The sequence below is a fragment of the Myotis yumanensis genome, unplaced genomic scaffold (genome assembly GCF_028538775.1).
Source record: "Myotis yumanensis isolate MYYU_CA2020_CCGP unplaced genomic scaffold, mMyoYum1.0.hap1 SCAF_1, whole genome shotgun sequence".
Classification (NCBI taxonomy): domain Eukaryota; kingdom Metazoa; phylum Chordata; class Mammalia; order Chiroptera; family Vespertilionidae; genus Myotis; species Myotis yumanensis.
Genome location: NW_027223752.1, coordinates 186,817,845 through 186,838,754, shown reverse-complemented (window position 1 = coordinate 186,838,754; position 20,910 = coordinate 186,817,845). Strand labels below are relative to the sequence as shown.

General features: G+C 38.6%; 1 protein-coding gene across 1 annotated transcript in view; it reads left to right on the top strand.

Moving 5' to 3' along the window:
* Nucleotides 1–9,389, top strand: part of LOC139006742 (uncharacterized) — a 45,323-nt gene extending 35,934 nt beyond the window's left edge. The window contains exon 6 of the mRNA XM_070409343.1: nucleotides 9,245–9,389. Within this exon, the coding sequence (XP_070265444.1) occupies nucleotides 9,245–9,382 (138 nt within the window). The 3' untranslated portion in view covers nucleotides 9,383–9,389. The remainder of the gene's footprint in view (nucleotides 1–9,244) is intronic.
* Nucleotides 9,390–20,910: the final 11,521 nt, after the last annotated feature.

Sequence of the window (20,910 nt, the reverse complement as noted above, 5' to 3'; positions counted from 1 at the left end):
AAGTTATCACAGGTGATAGTTGTAGCAAATATTTTACCCTCCATAACATAGGTCTTTGTCTTTCCAGCCTCTAATATCAGTTTCTTCACTGTCTACCATGTGTTGGTTAAGCCACGTTTTGGAGTTTTGTAATAACATAGCCTACTCCCAGTTTCAATATTAGTTAGAGAAACACCAGCTGTGATAACATACCTCAGGTTTTCATTGTTTTAACTCAATAGAGTGTTATTTCTTGGTTGTATACCAGTGTGAGGTAGGTTTTCATTGGGCAGACTTCCACATGGTAATCCAGTAACCCAAGCCTTTTCCATTTTGTGACTGTGCCATTGTCTTGGGCCTCAGAATTTAAATTTCAAGTGGCAGTTGGTTAAACAGGGAATGAAGGAAGCACATTTGTTTTTAGCCCAAAAGTGACACCCATCACTTCAACTCACAATCTGTTGGTAAGAATTAATCTTATAGCTTAGTGTAGGTGCAAAGGTTCGAGAGAGGCACAGCATGGAGTGGGGTGAGGGGCCTGAGAAATGTAGAAATGTAGAGAGTCTCTCTCTAGCAATAATCAACTCTACATTATGGAAGGGAACTCAAGTCTTCATTAGATAGCTGGCTGTCTTTATTATACTGCACTAAAGGGAACTCTAAAAACTGTATGTCAGGTAGATGAAAAATGATCTCAGATAAAAATTCTGAGTCTCTGCAAGAAATAAAGATCCAGGCTGGGTAGCTCAGTTGATTAAAGCATCGTCCCAATACACCAGGGTTGTGGGTTTGATCCCTAGTCAGGACACATATAAGAATCAACCAATGAATGCATAAATAAGTAGAACAACAAATCAATGTTTCTCTCTCTCTCTCCCTTCCTCTCTCTGTAAAATCAATAACTAAAAAAATAAAATAAAATAGCCTGGCTGGTGTGGCTCAGTTGGTTGGAGTGTTGTCCTGTACACCAAAAGGTGATGAGTTTGATTCCTGGTCAGGGCACATACCTAGGTTTCAGGCTTGATACCCGGTTGGAGCATGTACGGAAGGCAACCGATTGATGTTCTCTCCCACATCAATGTCTCTTTTTCTTTCCCTCCCTCTAAAAAATTAATTTAAATTTAAAAAATAAAGATCCAAGAAAGTGGTAATGGTGTCAGTCACACTAAATGAATATTGACTGCAATAGAGGTGGTGAGAAGTAGTTGGATTGTGGATATACTTTGAATTTGAAGTTGCTGACAGATTGGAGGTTTGGCCAGAGACTCTAAACTCCAAAGTTTTGAGCCATAGAGTTCATCACTCAACTCATGTGAGTCCCAGGCTTAGCCTGCTGTCCCTGTGAGCACTAAAATCCTGTGCCCTGGGTGACAGAGGCCAACATCATCACTCTCCCAAATGCAGAGGAGCTGCACCATCAGTGCAATTTCTTACTGCTCTCCTAGGTTCCTGCACATGGCCTCACTCTTACTTTTTTCCAAGTTCAGTTATGCATTGAAAGATTTGCTTCTCTTTTTTATCTAGTATTTATGAGTAAAAATAGAGGCAGGATTATTGGATTACATAATCCACCATATCGTTAGGCCTATTACTTTTTAAAAAAATATGTTTGTTGATTTCAGAGAAGGGAGAGGGAAAGATAGAAACATCAATGATGAGAGAATCATTGATCAGCTGCCTCCTGCATGCCCCCTACTAGGGATGGAGCCCACAACCCAGGCATGTGCCTTTGACCAGAATCGAACCCAGGACCCTTCAGTCCGTAGGCTGACACTCTAGCCACTAAGCCAAACCAGCTAGGGCTATTACTTATTAAATTATATATATGCCTTTATTATGGGAAAAGAGACCAACACCTAAATCCCAGAATATTATACTGCTTTACCTTCCTAACAAATCCCATTTTTATGTATACATTGTATTTTCATGATTACATAGAGAAAAAAATGGCTTCCTCTTTGAAGCCAGTTGAGTAGAAACAGCTCAATAAAAGATAAAATTTTACTGAAGTATTTTACAGTTTTCTCCCTCTTTTTTCTTGGTCTTTTAAAAAATTTTTTAAAATATATTGTTATTGATTTCAGAGAAGAAGGGAGAGATAGAAACATCAATGATGAGAATCATTGATCAGCTGCTTTCTGCACGCCCCACACTGGGGATCAAGCCCACAACCCAGGCTTGTGCCTTGACCAGGAATTGAACTGTGACCTTCTGGTTCATAGGTCGACACTCAACCACTGAGCCATGCTGGTAGGGCTCTCTTGATCTTTTTGTAAAAGACTCTACTGAATATTATTTTTTGTGGTTGTTATTAATCCTCACCAAGGCTATTTTTCCATTTATTTTTAGAGTGTGGAAGGGAGTGACAGAGAGAGAAAGAGAAACATCAACATGAGAGTGCCCTGACTAGGGCCAGGGATCCAACCTACAACCAGGTACATGCCCTTGACTGGGAATCGAAACTGTAACCCTTCAGTGCACAGGCCTATGCTCTGTCTACTGAGCAACACCAGCCAGGGCTCTATTGAATGTTCTTAAAAAACAGTTTTAGTGAGCCTCTCCTAATGTATCCATGCCAGAGTAAGTTGCAGTCTCAAATTGCCCAGCCTCCTTGCCTACAGGCCATGAGCACTGAATGGGGTTATACAGTGTAAAAACAAGCAAACAAACAACAAAAAAATACAAAAGCAGATTTGGTTTTTAACACAAAGTAGGCCAATAAGCTTTCTGTCAGTTTGCCTACTGCTAAAGATGGGTCATAGATTTTAACCTGGCAGATTAAACTTACACATTTATCTTGATATCCTCTCAAAAATCCAATAAAAGAATGGGAAAAACAATAGAGAGGCCTTAATGTGTAAACCACTAGGATATTAAAAGAAAGAAAGAATAAACAAGAGAAAAGACAACAGGTAAGAAATGTCAACAATTTTAGAAGCAAGGAAATGGATTACCAATAATTATTAGTCCCAGTAGAGCAGAAAAAGCTTGAAACATAAGCTAGTAAGCAGGAGAAGACATTAAGATGCAAGCTGATCTGGGCGAAAGAACCTTGGAAAGAATCAGAAATTGGAGACATGCAGTATGGGTCTAGAAAGAAGAAACTGGGTAAAAAAGTCTTTAAAAGAAATATGTTACCTGTAGAGCCGCTTTCCTACTTTGTATAGCCATATTGCTTCCTCTGCTTATCACTGACAAAGGATAATAAATTTTATTATGTAAAGACAATAGACCAGAGATGTTCTAAACTTAGACACCAAATGAAGTTGAGGCCATAGTGATCATCATTAAAATTAGGACTAAGGGGTAATCTGCATCCTGAAAATGGTGAACACTCCCCAACCTCGCTCCCAGTCAGTTTCTTCAAGGCAGGAAATTAGAGGAACTCTAAGAAAGCTGACTAGACGAAAGGGGAAAAATACAGATACTAACCTACAGATATTGAGGTATTCCCACAATGAAATGGTCAGGTCCAGGCCACATTATCCTACCGGGAAGCCCACCAAATAACAGCCCTAACTCACTCATACTGGGTTTCCAGTCATTTTAGAAAATCAGCAATACAGATCCTGAGATGTTTGAGGAAGTCTCTATAATTTAACAAATACATTTAAGTAAGAAAAAAGGAACTCAGACAAAAGAGATAATGCAAAAGCAAAAGAAAGTGCCCTTTTATAATTGATAAATGCTTAATTTAATGAAAACCATAAAGCCTGAGTGCTTTTATAGTGTTGCTTCTCTCAAAAATTCAGTATATATTGATGGACTGAACTGTCCCAAAGACTTTTCCTCAAATAGTAGTTCTATTAGGTAGGAAAGAGTCAAGGTCTTTTGGAAATTAAAATAGAAAAAATTTTAAATTCAGTGGATTTATTGTAATATAACGTTGAGATATTCTCTCAGAAAGTAGAGAAAAGAGAAAGATAAAAGAATCACTCTAAGACATCCACATATAAATAACAGGAATTTCAGAAAAAGAAAATGAATCAGAGAGGAGAAACTCAAAGAAATACAAGAAAAATTCCTAGAACTAAATGAGTTTCCAGATTCAATGAATAAAACAAAGACCACAGTGTGGCATGTAATCTTGAAATTATAGAACATTTGAAAGGAAGAGAAGACTCTAAAGAATTTTTTTCAGAGTGAGAAAAAGCAAAGACTTGCAAATTAGAATAGCACCAGATTTCACAATAGCAATATATGGGTGTTTAAAAAATGGAGGGCCGAAACCGGTTTGGCTCAGTGGATAGAGCGTCGGCCTGCGGACTGAGGGGTCCCGGGTTCGATTCCGGTCAAGGGCATGTGCCTGGGTTGTGGGCACATCCCCGGTGGGAGATATGCGGGAGGCAACTGATCGATGTTTCTCTCTCATCGATGTTTCTAGCTCTCTATCTCTCTCTCCCTTCCTCCCTGTAAAAAATCAATAAAATATATTTTTTTTTAAAAATGGAGGAATGTTTTCAAAATTCTGAGGGAAAATGATTTCCGCACTAGATTTCTATACCCAAATTACCAACTCAGTGGAAGGAGAGTATAATGACATTTCTAGGCATGTAGGTTCTCAGAAATGTATCTCACACTTACCCTTTCTAAGGAAGTTTTTAGCAAATATTCTTCACCAGTAGGAGAAAGGGAAAGATGAGATTGATAAAAAACAGAAGGCCCAACACTAGAGATGGGCATTCCAGGATATTAGTAAAGAAAGACCCAAGATTAAAGCTATATGGTAAACCTAGAGTCCAACCAAGCTGGACTGGATCAGGTCTTCAAGATAAAACAGGTGGATCCAAAACCAGGAACAATCAAAGGAAGAATGTTTTTCAGCTCCTTTGGAGAGTTTGGGAATAAATTACTAATTGATAGATTAAAAACTAACAATTGAGTCTGGCCGGCATGGCTCAGTGGTTGAGTGTTGACCTATGAACCAGGAGGTCATAGTTCAATTCCTGGTCAGGGCACATGCCTAGGTTGTAGGCTCAATCCCCCAGTGTGGGGCGTTCAGGAGACAGATAATCAATAATTCTCTTTCATCATTGATGTTTCTGTCTCTCTCTCCCTTCCTCTCTGAAATCAATAAAAATATATTTTAAAAAAACAAAACTAACAATTGAAAAGATGTTTTTTAACTGTATACCTATTATTAGCTCTAGAGAAAACAGAACATTTGTACATTAAAGTCAATGTAATCAAATACACTCCATGGCTCAGCAAATATTTACAATGTTTTAGTTAAAAAGAGAGGATATGAAAGAACGGAAAGGTGTGTGTTTGGGGAAGGAGGGAGTTAGAGATATGGTTAAGAATTATATCCTCTTTTCCATAATTGTAAAGTAAAAAATCAAGAAATATATATGTATGCTTTCTAGTAACACAGAGGAAAACAAACACCAGGAAAAAAATTAACAGCTAAATAAGTATTTATTGAGCATCTACTGTTATGTGAGACACTGTTCTAGGTTAGGGTTTCTCAACCTTGGCACATTATGGACTGATTAATTTGTTGGGAGGTGGGTGGGTAGGGCGGACTGTCCTATATGCATTGCAGGACGTCTAACAGCATCTCTGGCTTCTGCCCATTAAATGCCAGGAGCACCCCCTACAGTCATGACAATCAAAATGTCTCCAGACATTGCCAAATGTCCCCTGGAGAGCAAATCACCCCCAGTTGAAACTACTGTTCCAGGTAATAGGGATATAGCAACAAATAAAACAAAAAGATCTGAAAGTGATTACCTCTAAAAAATAGGGTTGGGGGGTTCAGGAGAGGCGAATGCTGTTTTTAGAATTCTGACTTTTCAAACTATATATGCATATTACATTAAGAGAAAGCAAATAATCTAAGAGACAAATGTAAAGTCTGCTTATACCTTAATTAAACATTTCTAAACATGGCAGTGTAGAGTCATGCAACTCTAGATCTGAATTCCAGCTACACCACTTATAAGGTATATACCTTTAGGTAAGTAACTTCAAACCTTTGAGCCTCATTCTCTTCAATGCTGTAAAATAGGAATACTCACCCAAGATTATTATGAATATTGCATATTATTATGCAATACCACATATAACGTATGTCATATAGTACCTGAATTTAAAGCACTCAATGAATTATAAGGTCCTGGAAGTACAACTAGTCACTAGTGTCCATATGCTAGATTCTTGGGAATAATGAACAGCATCTTTGGTATATGGTATATAAACATGAGGCTCCCTGATCTTGTCATACATTAGAGTCAAGATGTCATTTTTTCACATGCACTGTAATCATGTACCTTGACTTTGCTCTGGAAAAGTCACCATATACACTGAGAGTAAAGATGATCTGATTATCAATAAAGTCAACTGAAATACTTTCAAGTTTTACTTCTAATCCATGTGGCACACAGCACAAGTCCAAATAAACACCAAGCAATTTATTTGTATCATAGCCATATGAGAAGCAGTTGTCTATATTTTAAAAACAAAAACGAGTTGTGGACCAAATGAAAACAATAAAACAGCGGTTCTCAACCTGTGGATCGCGACCCCTTTGGGGGTCACCTAAGACCATGGGAAAACACATATATAATTACATATTGTTTTTGTGATTAATCACTATGCTTTAATTATGTTCAATTTGTAACAATGAAATTGGGGGTCACCACAACATGAGGAACTGTATTAAAAGGTCACGGCATTAGGAAAGTTGAGAATCACTGCAATAAAACTTTTTGCAGCCCCAAAAAATAAAGTAAAAAGAATTTTATGATTTTGTATGAATTTGTTTTATTTCTTCTCAATGCTCCTTGAATTCTTTCAATATTTTTTTAAAATATATTTTATTGGTTATTTACAGAGAGGAAGGGAGAGGGATAGAGCGTTAGAAACATCGATGAGAGAGCAACATCCATCAGCTGCCTCCTGCACACCCCCTACTGGAGATGTGCCCACAACCAAGGTACATGCCCTTGACCGGAATCGAACCTGGGACCCTTCAGTCCGCAGGCCGATGTTCTATCTACTGAGCCAAACCGGTTAGGGCATTCTTTCAATATTTTGTATGTTAATAAGTGAGCCTTTTTTTAACCCTTTGCACTCCGAACCATTCTGGACATTGGCTACCAGCTACTCGACGCTACTTTGTGGCAGAAATGTGCATTTACAGACCCTCGTATTATTTAGTATAATTTTGGAACCAAGTAACGTATTATAATGATATTGGACTTATATGAATTGGGTGACATCGAGGAATGTATATTTGCAAAAAAAAACAATATTTTATTGTTTATAATTTTGTACAGTATGATAAGTTTTGTAACACTCCCCAATATGCATTGCAGGCTGATTAGTGCATGTTTGACAGTAATAAGTGGTTTGACGCCTGCCACCAGGTGTTTTCCTGTTAGAACACACAATGCAGTCCCGTTTTCTTTGTCCCACATCGGGAATATGTAGTTTATTGTTTAATCCTACACAAAACCCGCTGACATTTCTTGTATATATCTTAGTAATTTGACGATATTTTGATTTAATTTCTTGTGCCATTTCAAGATAAAACTTCAGGGAAACATGCATGTCTCAAAAAGTTGCGTTGAAATAACTCAATTCCCCGTAATCACTAATAAACTGCAATGTCCCCTGAGAGGGGACATCCGAGTGATATGCTAGAATTCCGATGTCCCCTGAGAGGGGACAGCGGAGTGCAAAGGGTTAAAAGAGGATACTTTAAAAAAAAATCCTCACCTGATGTTATTATTGAATCTAGAGAGAGAGGAAGAGAGAAACATCGATTTGAGGAACATCTATCAGTTGCCTCCCATACACGCCCTGACCAGGGATCAAACCCACAGCCTAGGTATGTGCCCTGACCATGAATGGAACCCATAACCTTTTTGGTGTATGGAATAACACTCCAGTCAACTGAACCACCAGCAGGAACATGAGCTATTTTATATAGGTTTAACTACATTAAGATATGAAACTCTGATATCATAAAGTACTTCAATTCCAACTCATTATTCATAAAAAATATCTCTCTATATAAAAGCCTAAGTGACCGGCCAACCAGCCAGTAGCTATGACGTGCACTGACCACCAGGGGGCAGATGCTCAACACACAGGCATGGAAACATGGAACAGACTGATGAATCTCAGAGGGAAGGGGGTAACGGGGAGGGGGGAGGGCTGGAAGACATTAACCAAAGATCTTATATGCATACTAGAGGCCCAGTGCATGGATTCATGCACCAGTGGGGTCCCTCAGCCTGGCCTGCGGGGATCAGGCCAAAACCAGGTCTGACATCTCCTGAGGGGTCCCGAATTACAAGAAGGCGCAGGCCAGGCAGAGGGACCCCACTGGTGCACAAATCCATGCACTGGGCCTCTAGTAATTATAATGACATAATTTATTCTTTTTTTTTTTTTTTTTTTAATATATTTCATTGATTTTCCACAGAGAGGAAGGGAGAGAGATAGAGAGCAAGAAACATCAATCAGCTGCCTCCCGCACATCCCCCACCAGGGATGCGCCCGCAACCCAGGCACACGCCCTTGACCGGAATCGAACCCGGGACCCCCCAGTCCGCAGGCCGACGCTCCATCCACCGAGCCAAACCGGCCTCGGCCATAATTTATTCTTATATGGTGATTTAGATATACCATAATCACTATCTCAGTTAATCCTCACAATCTGTGCTACTATGTGAACGATATTATCCCGATTTAATAGGTTAATTAATCCACTCATCCAACAAATATTCATTGAACCACTGCTCTATATCAGGCAGTAGGAAGATAGCAGTGAATGAAACGGACAAAAATTCCCACATCCATAGTTCACATTCTCTACAAACAATAAATAAGTAAATTTTACATAAATGTTAAATATGGACTTTGGAGGAAAGTAGCATACTGAAGGGGAATAGCACTTCTGGAATGGAGACTTGGGGGGGGGGAGGTACCAATTTTAAATAAGGTAGTAAGAGATAGTGGCATTTAAATAAAATCATGAAGTAAAGATGAGGAACTGAGGCTCAAAGGCTTAGTAACTTGTTCATAGTCACAAAATTAGTAAAGCTAATTAAAGAATGGCTTAACACAATAAGGAAGGCACCTGGAATCTTGGTGCATCATTTTATAAAAGCAGTTTTGTTAAGCTCCATTGAGACTTTATGGGATTAATCAAAACCAAATTAAATCTGTTCTTTTAGATATCTCTAAGTATTTGAGTGTGCCCACTAATTCAGACATGGAAACATTAAATTTGTGTGTGTTTTTTTTATTTCAGGCCAAAGACTCCCAAGAAACAAGAAAGATTCTTAGGAAGATATGGTGGCAACACCTCAAAAAGATTATAATCATCACTGTGGCAATTCTCCTTTCAATCATCATCATTCTTTTAAGTACAAATATAATACCAACCTGACCCTTTTACCCTCCATCCCCAATAGGTACCAATAAAGTGTTACATGTAATTACTGAGTTCTGCAATCAACAATTATGAAAGCACTAGAGGCCGGGTAAATGAAATTCATGCACTCAGGGGGGAGGATGTCCCTCAGCCTGGCCTGCACCCTCTCGCAGTCAGGGAGCCCTTGGGGGATGTCTGACAGTGGGACATCCTAGTGCTGCCACGGAGGCAGGAGAGGCTCCTGCCACCGCCACTGCTCTCACCAGCCATGAGCCCAGCTTCTGGCTGAGCGGTGCTCCCCCTGTGGGAGTGCACTGACCAGCAGGGGTCAGCTCCTGCATTGAGCATCTGGCCCCTAGTGGTCAGTGCGCGTCATAGCGACTGGTCGTTCGACCGTTTGGTTGACTTGCATATTAGCCTTTTCCAGGTGTACCAGTTAATAATGGGGATTTTGTAATCAAAGAAAACACGGTAATTTTAAGAGAAACATCAAAAGTGCTTTATTCAAAGTAATGTCCATTGCTAGCTACACATTTCCCCCGTCTTTCAGTTAATTTGTGGATACCATCCCAAAAGAACTTTTCTTGTTTTGAGGCAAACCATTCAGAGACCCCATTTTCTACTTCTTCATACTTTTTGAAATGCTGCTCAAAAAGTACGTGTGCCATCAATCGGAACAAGTGGTAATCTGAAGAAGCAAGGTCTGGTGAATACAGAGGGTGGTTAATACTTCCCAGGCAAGATCTTTTAATGTGTCTTTAACTGGTTTTGAAGTGTGTGATAGTGCATCATCATTGAAGCAAAATTACTTTGGCGTGTCTTCTGGCACATTCTGGTCATTTTACCATCAAAGTGTGGTTCAAATTAATTATTTGTTGTTGGTAGCGATCAGTATTAACGGTTTCACCTGGTTTTAGAAGCTCATAACCACACCTTTCTGAAGCAATTTGGCCTTGCAGTCAATGTTGATGGTTGACCTGGATCAACCCATGATTTTGTGCATTTGGGAATCTCAAAATAAATCCACTTTTCATTGCCAGTCACCATTCGATGCAAAAAATACTTTCTTTCGTACTGTTGAAGCAACATTTTACTGATGACTTTCCGGTTTTCCATTTGTCTTTCGTTCAGTTGATGTGACACCCATTTTCCTTCCTTTAAAATCTTTCCCATTGCTTGTAATGATCGGAAATTGTTTGCTGAGCAACGTTTAATCTTTCTGCAACTTGTTTTTGAGTTTAACATGCATCTTCATCCAATAATGCTTGTAATTGTTGGTCTTCAAACTTTTTCGGTTGACCTGGACGTTCTTTGTCTTTCACATCAAAATCATCAGTTTTAAAGTGTTTAAACCAGCGTTCACAAGTATCTTGAGATGGAGCATGTTCACCATAAACTTCTGGAAGAATATAACTTTCAGCTGCACTTTTCTTCAAAATAAATAAATTAAAACTTCCCGCAAATGCTCTTGGCATGAAATTTGACATTTTTAAGTGTAAAAATATCTATGATATTAACACCTCCAGAAAATTTGACATATGAAGTTTTGAAGCTTGCTGTCAATACAACAAAATAGCATACCTATAAAATCGCACATATACATCAACATATGTGTAACTCCATCTATTGAAAAAAATTCGCATTATTAACCGGTACAGCTAGTATTATATAGGATTCTCTAGTGGTAGGACTAGAGGAAGAGGGGGTTGGTAGTACTAGTATTTCCTTGTCCCTTAACTCATCGTTATACCTATTCTGTTTCTATAATCCCATTGGTTTTTTTCCCACTGCTCCACTAATCCCCAGAATCCTTTTCTTTAAAAGTACAAACCCTGGAATCAGACTGCCAAGGTTCAACTCTCCACATCCCATCTGGGTGACTATGATCTTTCCTCCTCTGTAAAACAGGGCTAATAACACTACTGCAGTTTTGTTATGTCTACCACATAGTAAAAGCTATTTAAGTGTCAACTCAGGACAGATGATAGAATTAATGACATTGATTAAATTCCTATGATCCCTTCTCCTTACTCAGAAATGACCTTGTTCTTAAAATTCCCTTATGAGAATCTGAACCGGAGTATAGTACAGAGATACATTTTACCTCTTGTAAATATTATTTCATTTAAAATGAAAATTCAAACCATTATGTTTTATATTAGGCATTTCCTTGGGTAAAGACAAAAAAAGAATTGGGGATCTTATCATTTCTCTAGCAAATCACAGGTCCTGTCTGCCTATCTTACCACCCTAATGACCTTTTTCTATTTTTAGTAATACACTTCATCTAATAACCTCAAATCACTAGGTTTTCTAATAACCAAAGCATCCAACTTCACTTTGCAGTTTGTAACAAAGTTTCATGAGTCCTATTTCCTAAGTGGGAACTTGAGGTCTAAAGTTTTAAAAATCATTTAGTGATCCATGGAGAATAAAATTAGATCGGGGCTCCTGACTGCTAGATAACTCATTTTAATTCTGATAATGATCAAATATCAACACCAATTCCTCTAGCATCTTTCCATTCATAAAATATTTTAAAGGATTTTAAATGCTCCAAACTTTAGAGCTTCTGTAATTTATAACCAGTGTGTATGTATGTGTGGGCGGGGTGGGGGGGGAGAATAGGTGATGTACTGAATATTTACTCTGATATAATATTCCAAGTGCTTTTGGGGGATGGGTGTCATTTAATTTTACAATGACTTGAAGAAGTCAAATCGGTTAGCATTAATATAAAACTGAAAGATCAGGCTGGCACATAAGTGCTACGAAAATATTACTTCATTATTAAACATTTATTTCAGAGAGAGGAAGAGAAAGGGAGAGAGGGATAGAAGCATCAATGAGAGAATCATTGGCTGCCTCCCCCATGTCACCTGCTAGAGATTGCCGGCAACTCCAGCATGAGCCCTGACTGGGAATTGAATTATGACCTCCTGGTTCATGGATCAATGCTCAGCCACTGAGCCACACCAGCTGGGCATAATTCATATTTTTATTGTACTGAGAAGAAAATAGCAAGGTTAAATGACATGTTCAAGATCGCACAGCTAGAAAGCTGAGATTTTCACTGATTGAAGTATATGGCCATGAACCCCATTTTTAGTTCAGAGTATATTATCTGACCCCTTAATTATGAGCCAAACAAGTCACATTAGTAGTATCTTACCTTTTGCCAGGTTAGTAGGTTGTTTTTGTGACAGGAATTTAAAGAGTAATGTGGACTTGTCATGTATTTTGCTGCCATTCTTTTTTTCTATTTCTTAAAAAATATGGTTATTGTCTCAATTGATTTGAGAGAGGGAAACATCGATCTGAGAATGCAACATAGATCAGCTGCCTCCTCATGCCCCCCACTGGGGATCAAGCCTGCAACCCAGGCATGTGCCCTGACCAGGAACCGAACCGTGCACTGACAATGGTCAAATGAGCCACACCAGCCAAGGCTGCCATTATTTTTGAAGCTCTAACAAATTTGCCTCCTAACATTTCTGTAATTTATAATTATGTACAAAATGTATTTGTATCCTGGTTGCCATTGAATACTAGCATATTTATTGGTAGAAGACATGGAACTTAAAGATCACCTAATCTAGCTCCACCTCCCAATTTTACATATTAGGATTCCAAGACCCAGAAGCTCAAAAATGAATAATGTGCCTTTGCAGGCAATTCTCCACTTGCAGCATATTGAAATCACAGGCTATCACCCTGCTTCCAGGCAACAAGTCCACGCAATGACTGTTTTCCTCGGTAGTCTTAAGAGTTTAGGAGTTTTTGTTATTTTTTTTTTAAATATATTTTATTGATTTTTTACAGAGAGGAAGGGAGAGAGATAGAGAGTTAGAAACATCGATGAGAGAGAAACATCGATCAGCTGCCTCCTGCACATCTCCTACTGTGGATGTGCCCGCAACCCAGGTACATGCCCTTGACCGGAATCGAACCTGGGACCTTTCAGTCCACAGGCCGACGCTCTATCCACTGAGCCAAACCGGTTCCGGCAAGAGTTTAGGAGTTTTCAAGATGATGTACATCTTTATAAACAGGCGAAAGCTGCCAGAAAGAAAAGCACTTGTTTAAAGAGTTTAGTATTTCTACTACATCTGTCAGAACATAACTGAAAAGGAAGAAACAAATATTAAGGCAATCTTAGATCTTTCATTCATTTATGCACTCAAATTTGGAGCCCCTACTCTGATCCAAAACAGTTCTAAAACATTGAGACTTATTCTAAATTAACACATTAACAGAAATAACCAAGTTTGAGAAATTAATGGCTGTGTATAGACGTGTAAGAAATGGTCCTAATCCTAAAGGGAAGCTTATAATCCAGTTGAGAAGGCAAGACCAATTGTGCCCTGGCTGAGCCAGTTGGTTGGAGTGGTATCCCTACATCCAAAAGGTTGCAGGTTTGATTCCCGGTCAAGGAGCATACCTAGGTTGTAGGTTTGGTCCCCAATCGGGGCACCTATGGGAAGCAAACAGATGTTTCACTCTCTCTCTAAAAATCAGTAAGACCTGGCCAGTGTGGCTCAGTTGATTGTGTCATCCTGCACACTAAAAGGTCACCAGTTCAATTCCCAGTCAGGGCACATGCCCAGGTTGAGGGCTCAATCCCTGGTGTGGGCATGCAGCTGATCGATGTTTTTACTCTTACATCGGTCTCCCTCTCTCTTCCTATCCCTTATTCTCTCTAAAAATCAAAAAAAATTATTTTTAGAATTAAATATCAATAAAAACATATCCTCAGGTGAGGATTAAAACAGCTCGGCCAATGTGGCTCTTGAGCTTTGACCTATGAACCTGGAGGCCACAAATTCCCAGTCAGGAAACATACCTGGGTTTCCAGGCTTCATTCCCACTAGGGGGCATGCAGGAGGCAGCAATCAATGATTGTCCCTCTGAAATCAGTAAAAGAATATTTTTAAAAATCAAACATGTTTACACATCTAGTTTAGTGAATTGAGTGACAGAATTTCAGTGAAGATAATGATCAGCACAGCTCCAATCAATAGATTTTCATGGGTTTTAACTGGGATGGATATTGGATCTTATTAGAATCTAGAGGTCTGGTGCACGGAATTCATGTACTGGAGGGGAGTGGGGACCTGACTGGCCTGCATTGTCCTCTCAGTCTGGGAGCCCTCAGGGGATGTCCTTAGTGCTGCTGCAGAGGCGGGAGAGGCTCCCACCACCACCGCTGCGCTCAGGGCTTCTGGTTGAGCAGCACTCCCCCTGTGGGATCACACTGACCACCAAGGGGCAGCTCCTACATTGAGCATCTGCCCCCTGGTGGCCAGTGTGCATCATAGCAACCAGTAGTTCTGCTGTTTGGTCTATCTGCATATTAGCCTTTTATTATATAGGATGTAATTTGTCTCAACAGGTAAAGGTACTCCAGGTTAACAGTAAAAATTGCTATTGAGCACTTTATGTGCCAGTGTAGCTGTTTATGGCCTTTAGACTTTCATTTAATCCTCACAACCCTGAGGTAGATACTATAACTCTCCATTTTACAGATGAGAAAAACTGAAGCACATGTCACTTGCCCAATTCCACTGGGCTAAGAGGATCACCGTGAATGGTGTGGCTCAACTGGTTGAGCATCATTCTAGTGTAGTGACAGGTTTCAGGTTCAATTCCAGCTCAGAGCACATGCCCAGGTTGCAGGCTCCATCCCCAGTAGAGGTGGCATGCAGGAGGCAGCTGATGTTTCTGTCTCCCTCTCCCTTACTTTTTCTTTAAAAAAAAAAATCAATAAAAACATTTATTTTTATTATTTTTAAAATATATTTTTATTGATTTCAGAGAGGGAGAGGGATAGAAACATCAATGATGAGAATCATGGATTGGCTGCCTCCTGTACACCCAACACTGGGGATCGAGCCCACAACCTGGGCATGTGTCCTGACTGGGAATTGAACTGTGACATCCTGGTTCATAGGTTGGTGCTCAACCACTAAGCCACAATGGCCAGGCAAAAATAATTTTTGGAGAGAAAAGAGGATCAACAAATGCAGGAATTGCTTGCTGCAGTGAACTTAGGCTTTGGGAGTTTAATCACGCAATCATTCTTTCAAATGGCCTTCAGCAGAGCTCAGCCTTGGCTCTCATTTTCCCACCCTCTCCAGGTGCCTTTCTTCACTACCATGACGTAGACTTCTCCAGCAACAACCTCTTTTCTGAATCCCAAACATTTTTCAACTCTCTACTGGAACTCAAAACACCTCAAATTTTTAATCCCAAAACTATATATTCCTGCTTTCCCCACAAAACTTATTTGACCTATATCCTCTAAAGGGAATCACAGCTATTCTATAATCTAGTCTTGTCTTAGCTCATCTTGACTCCTCCCCCTTGCCCATCTCATCTAACCAAATTTACACACCAAAATCACATAACTTCTAAGTCAAATCTTCAGAAGGTTCAGCGCCAGAGAAGCCCTGAGGAGTTACAGAAGCAAAAGTAGTAAGTCCATGAAGGTGCCCAAGCTTCAGACAGGGCACTCATTCCATCATGGTGGATGGCTGTGTCTACTCTCCACAGCCCGACCATAGCATACTCTTCAGACTGCCCAGCACACATAGGCATTAACATTTGATACTTTTTCATATGCATGATTTCCATGATTTCTTAAACATGATCATAGCAGTAAGTATGAAGCTTGGGTTTTCAACCCTCAGCATCAGAACCCTCTAGGGATCTTAATAGATATCTGAGCTCTACCCCTGAAGATTCTGCATAAGGTTGGGCGGGGGGGCCACAGAGTATGTGCGTTTAACCCCAGGATGAAGTTGAAAACTACTACCCTCAAAGCACTTTTCACATGTCCATACCTGAGGAAGATAGAATCTTACAGTTGGAAAAACTAATGCCTTGAGTTAAATTCTATTTGTCCAATATCACAGGGCAAATGACAAAGCTGAACCTAAGGACCATTCATTAGAAATTATCTATTCCACTGAATATATAAAAACTAGAAAAATTTTAATCTAAGTAGAATGTCCCAACATTTCAATAAATTTGAGGATTAATTTGTTTCAGAAGTTCATGTTATCTCATTATAGAATCTTGGCAGAACATAGAAAAACAAGACCCATTTAATTCCATCCTCTGATTTTCAAAACAAAGACAAATCACAAGCTGGTTACAAAGTTCATTGTGGAGAAGCAGAAGACCTGCTCAGCATCACACCATAGCAACCTCCCAATGTCAGGCCAGTAGTATGAATGACCCACATTCCTTAAAAAGTTCTCAAGGGTCACAAACATAGGAAGTGGAATAGTGAAACAATACTGTTAGGATTCATCTGTATTCAGATTGAGTATAAGTACCTTGGTTAACACTATTACTATCATAAACGCCTAATTTAATTTGCCATTTTCTAAAAAACTTTTAAGTCTAAGCAAATAGTAAATATTCAGCAGCGCTTTTAGTTGTCCTACATTTTACAGTAAACCCAGTAGAGGCCAAACACTGAACATCCCCATATAGAATCTTCCTACTCTTAATATCCTTCCTTGTGAACATTCTGGAGCAAACTGGAAAGTGCTTTTCTTCTATCAAACTCAGTTTCTCTTCAACCTGTAATACTATTTGACCAATTATGTATAAACTATCTTTCAAAAGAACCCATCATTTAAAAATCTTGTCATTTTAAACACAATAGTAGTTGCCTTACCTTTTCAACTAAGAAAATAAGATCTATATTATTTCAAGGTATTCACCTGCAGGGAAAGCTTTAAAAAAAATTTTTAAAAAAAAGACAGTGCAAAAAATGCATGAGTGCTATAAGATTTTAATTGTAAGACAAAAGCACTACATTATAATTTAAACATCTTTCAGAAAAGAAAATTTAGTGCAAATTAAAACCCCATGAAAGCCCACTATAAACTTCAAATGAAGACTTTAGAAGTAGGCCTCTAGGTCTGGAAACACTTGATTCCACCAGAATTTGCTAGGGGAGAATATGCCTTGAAAATGTTTAATGGTACAGAGAACATCATGTTATTTTAAAATCAAGTCAACCAGGTACTTTAAAAAGACATGCTAATAGGTGTTAATACATAAAATTGATTAGTAGTAGCATGCTTTATATGATTGCAGAAGCAATTTACAACAAATTTGAACATCTCAAAGTTCTATTGCCTCAACCAATCCCTTAACTACACTGTGAATAATGAAAGAGCCATATTCCAATTTTAAAAGGGTCCCACTTCATCAATCTGAAGCTGTCAAGTATTTTCTTAAAAAATCTGATTAAGCCCTGTGTAATCCAAAGCTATTCATACTACAAAAAAAAAGGGCAATTATAGATTCCTTTCCTCAAGTATTTATTCAAAGCATAGCTCCCAAGACATGTTAAATGTCACATTTAGGTACTGGCATTAACCTACCTCTCAAGTTTCTCCAAGTATTTTCAAAAGAAATTAGGAGCCAGGAAAGTAACCTTACCTTCAAATGCAAAAGTATGAACAGAATATAGCCGATCCGATTACAAAATAAAATGTATACCAACTAGTCTTTAAGTAAACTATCTTCCCAACATCAAGTGACTTAGATGTTTCTCTAAATAGAAATCAATAACCTCTATTATCACTGTTTAATCAACTAGCACGTCTCCTAATGCTTACCTGTACTTTCTTTGAAAACTTTAAAGAATTTCTATAACAATTAAAATAACTAATTTGGACTATTGTAACAAGGAACACTTTGCTTACTTAGCATCCAATTCCTGATTCGGAATTGGATTCGGAATTGAAGCAGCGGTTCTCAACCTGTGGGTCGCGACCCCTTCGGGGGTCAAATGACCCTTTCACAGGGGTCACCTAAGACCATGGGAAAACACATATATAATTACATATTGTTTTTGTGATTAATCACTATGCTTTAATTATGTTCAATTTGTAACAATGAAATTGGGGGTCGCCACAACATGAGGAACTGTATTAAAGGGTCGCAGCATTAGGAAGGCTGAGAACCACTGCTGTAAAGCATTTCACCCTTTTTAAGTTGTGCTTTTGTAAGGTTCTATTTTCATGCCCTTAGAAAATGCTTCCGTCCCCCAAAGCTATCTACCTTTACAGGACTTGCGAATATTAACAGTTAGTAATCACCCCACTGCTCTGTCTTCCTAAATTACAGTCCCTTTACCAGAGACTGATGCATTATGTATCCTTCTTGAGAATCTAGGTAATAAGGACAACAGGGCAATATTTAACTAGCCCAACTCACGGACAACAGCAAACATCAATTTTGATCAGTTGCTGACTACCAATTCCTAAAAATGGAATGGATGCATGAGATCAATGACAAACCAAAGGGGACAATATACAAGCAATAAGGAGTGTCTTGCCAGTAGAGAAAAAAAAAATAAATGAAACCAACTTATTTTCCCAGCCTACAACCAGCCCAATGCCACTCTTTCCCCATTGTCATCTTGTATGCCCATTAACAAGTAAAGTCTTTTCTGATTTTTTTTTCTTTAAAGCTAGAGTCCATGATTGAAACGCTAGAGTGGTCTAAGTTTTATGAAACATGCACCTTTGTCTTTACAAGACGAAAAGTAAAAACAATCCTTATGAAACAGCATGTTTAACCATTTTAAAGCAACAATCCTTCAAACTTCAGTGCAGCTAAGGTCATTTGGGGTGTGAGAAATACAGAATCCCAGGAAATACCTCCAAACAATTCTAATGGCCTGTAGAACTCTTTGAAATGCCAACCAAATTACAATCAACCCTAACTCCATTTTCTGGATTATAGGCAACTGACTGCAATTAACAAGCCAAGTCTACTCAATTTGCACATCTTGCTAGAATAATTTTTACCCATGAAAATCTTCAGGCTAGAGTTCTTAACTAAATATGACCCCAATAGTGAAGAAAGTTAGTCTGCACTCATCTCAACTGTGTTAAAATTAGCAAAAACCCCACCATTTTATTAATAGTTTGGGTCATCCTTAAATGTTAGTATATTGATAAACTGCACCATTAACCACTTCCAAAGAAATTAACTTTGCTGAGACGTGTCAGTGTATTTATTATGCAAGCATCTATAGATTTTGATATTTGAGGTTAGTATAAGCCCAAACCAAATAAACTCATTATACATTTCAGGACCAACACAAGTATTGTGATGGACAGTAAGTTGTTATGGTTTTCAAAATACCGAATATCTCAATGCTCTAAACATAAAGTATTTTTAAAGTAGAAGATACTTCAAAAAACCTTTCCAAGCAGTAAAACAATAAAAACACAAAGATTAAAGTATAGAACACAAAAGCTTAATTGGATCCTAATGTTAACACTACCTTTCAAAATTATCTCAGCATGAATAGCACAGGACAGGTGTTCCACACACTATATTCTAATACTTGTGACCAACAATGAAGCAATTGGCACTCCAGTGGGGAAAGAGTAATGTGTTAACAAGACCTGCAATCTTACAACACATTAAATGTTAGGAAAGAAATAAAAGATGAAACCAAGAACCCCAGAAAGAGAGGTAAACTCACCTGGTAGCAGGACTCTCGTAAACCACAAAGTATCAAGATTTGAATGAGGAAAGCAGACCTAGAAAGTTCATGTTACTTGAAAAGTGGGACTGATAGTACCAAGTGAGCTACTTGTAATTTACCTGCCCTTTTCCCCAAAAAAACAGCTGCTAAATACAGACCATGTCACTTCTAGTCTCTTCTGAAGTCCTCCTAAACCTCAATACTTCAAAAAGGGGCGAGAGAGAACAACACGAAAAACCCTAAAGACAAACATGGGAGAGAACAAATTTTAAAAGCTGCAGTTTATGAACAAATGACTAAGTATACAAAAAAAACCCTGAATGTACTATCAGTTGTGAGGATCTCTCAGATTAAAACCACAGAACTGTCCCCAAAGGCTTAGCAACCCACATACCTTCAGAAATGTAAAAAGGACTAAAAGATTGTTGGGAAGTCTGTTTGACAAGCAGTTAAACCCCCAGATCCACTCCGTACTGCTAGACAACTTAACTCCACCTGGCAAAAACTGGAGATTATGTGAAGTGGGTAAGAGAGGGTGATCTTTGGACTCAATAGGCATACAGTGATGAAAATAAAAGAATTAAAGTAGTTTACGTATTCAGATCCCGCAGATTTCTTCTCCCACTGGGATCCTAGAATACTGGAAGCCAGGCTTTTTACCCTTCAAGTAGAATTTTGGAAAAAATATCCATGGTGAACCTTAGTTTACAGCTCCCAACTCCCGGCCCAATTCACAATATCCAATTAGCTTTTTAAATGCTCCACACCTAAAAATGAGCCAAGGATCATCAAACATTTGAAGAAATGTTCTACTATGAAAGGCAGAGGCCAAAGCAAAACGAAAATAAAACACCTTGGGAGAAATAAACTTTTAAAGTCATTAATAACTGTGCAGATGAGGTTAACCTTACATGGATAAGAATTCAACAGATTGTTGTTTTATAACATAGGTTGAAGAGGGAAGGTCTTAAAAATTTAGATTGAAATTTCAAACATTAAATAACAGACTGCAATGGAA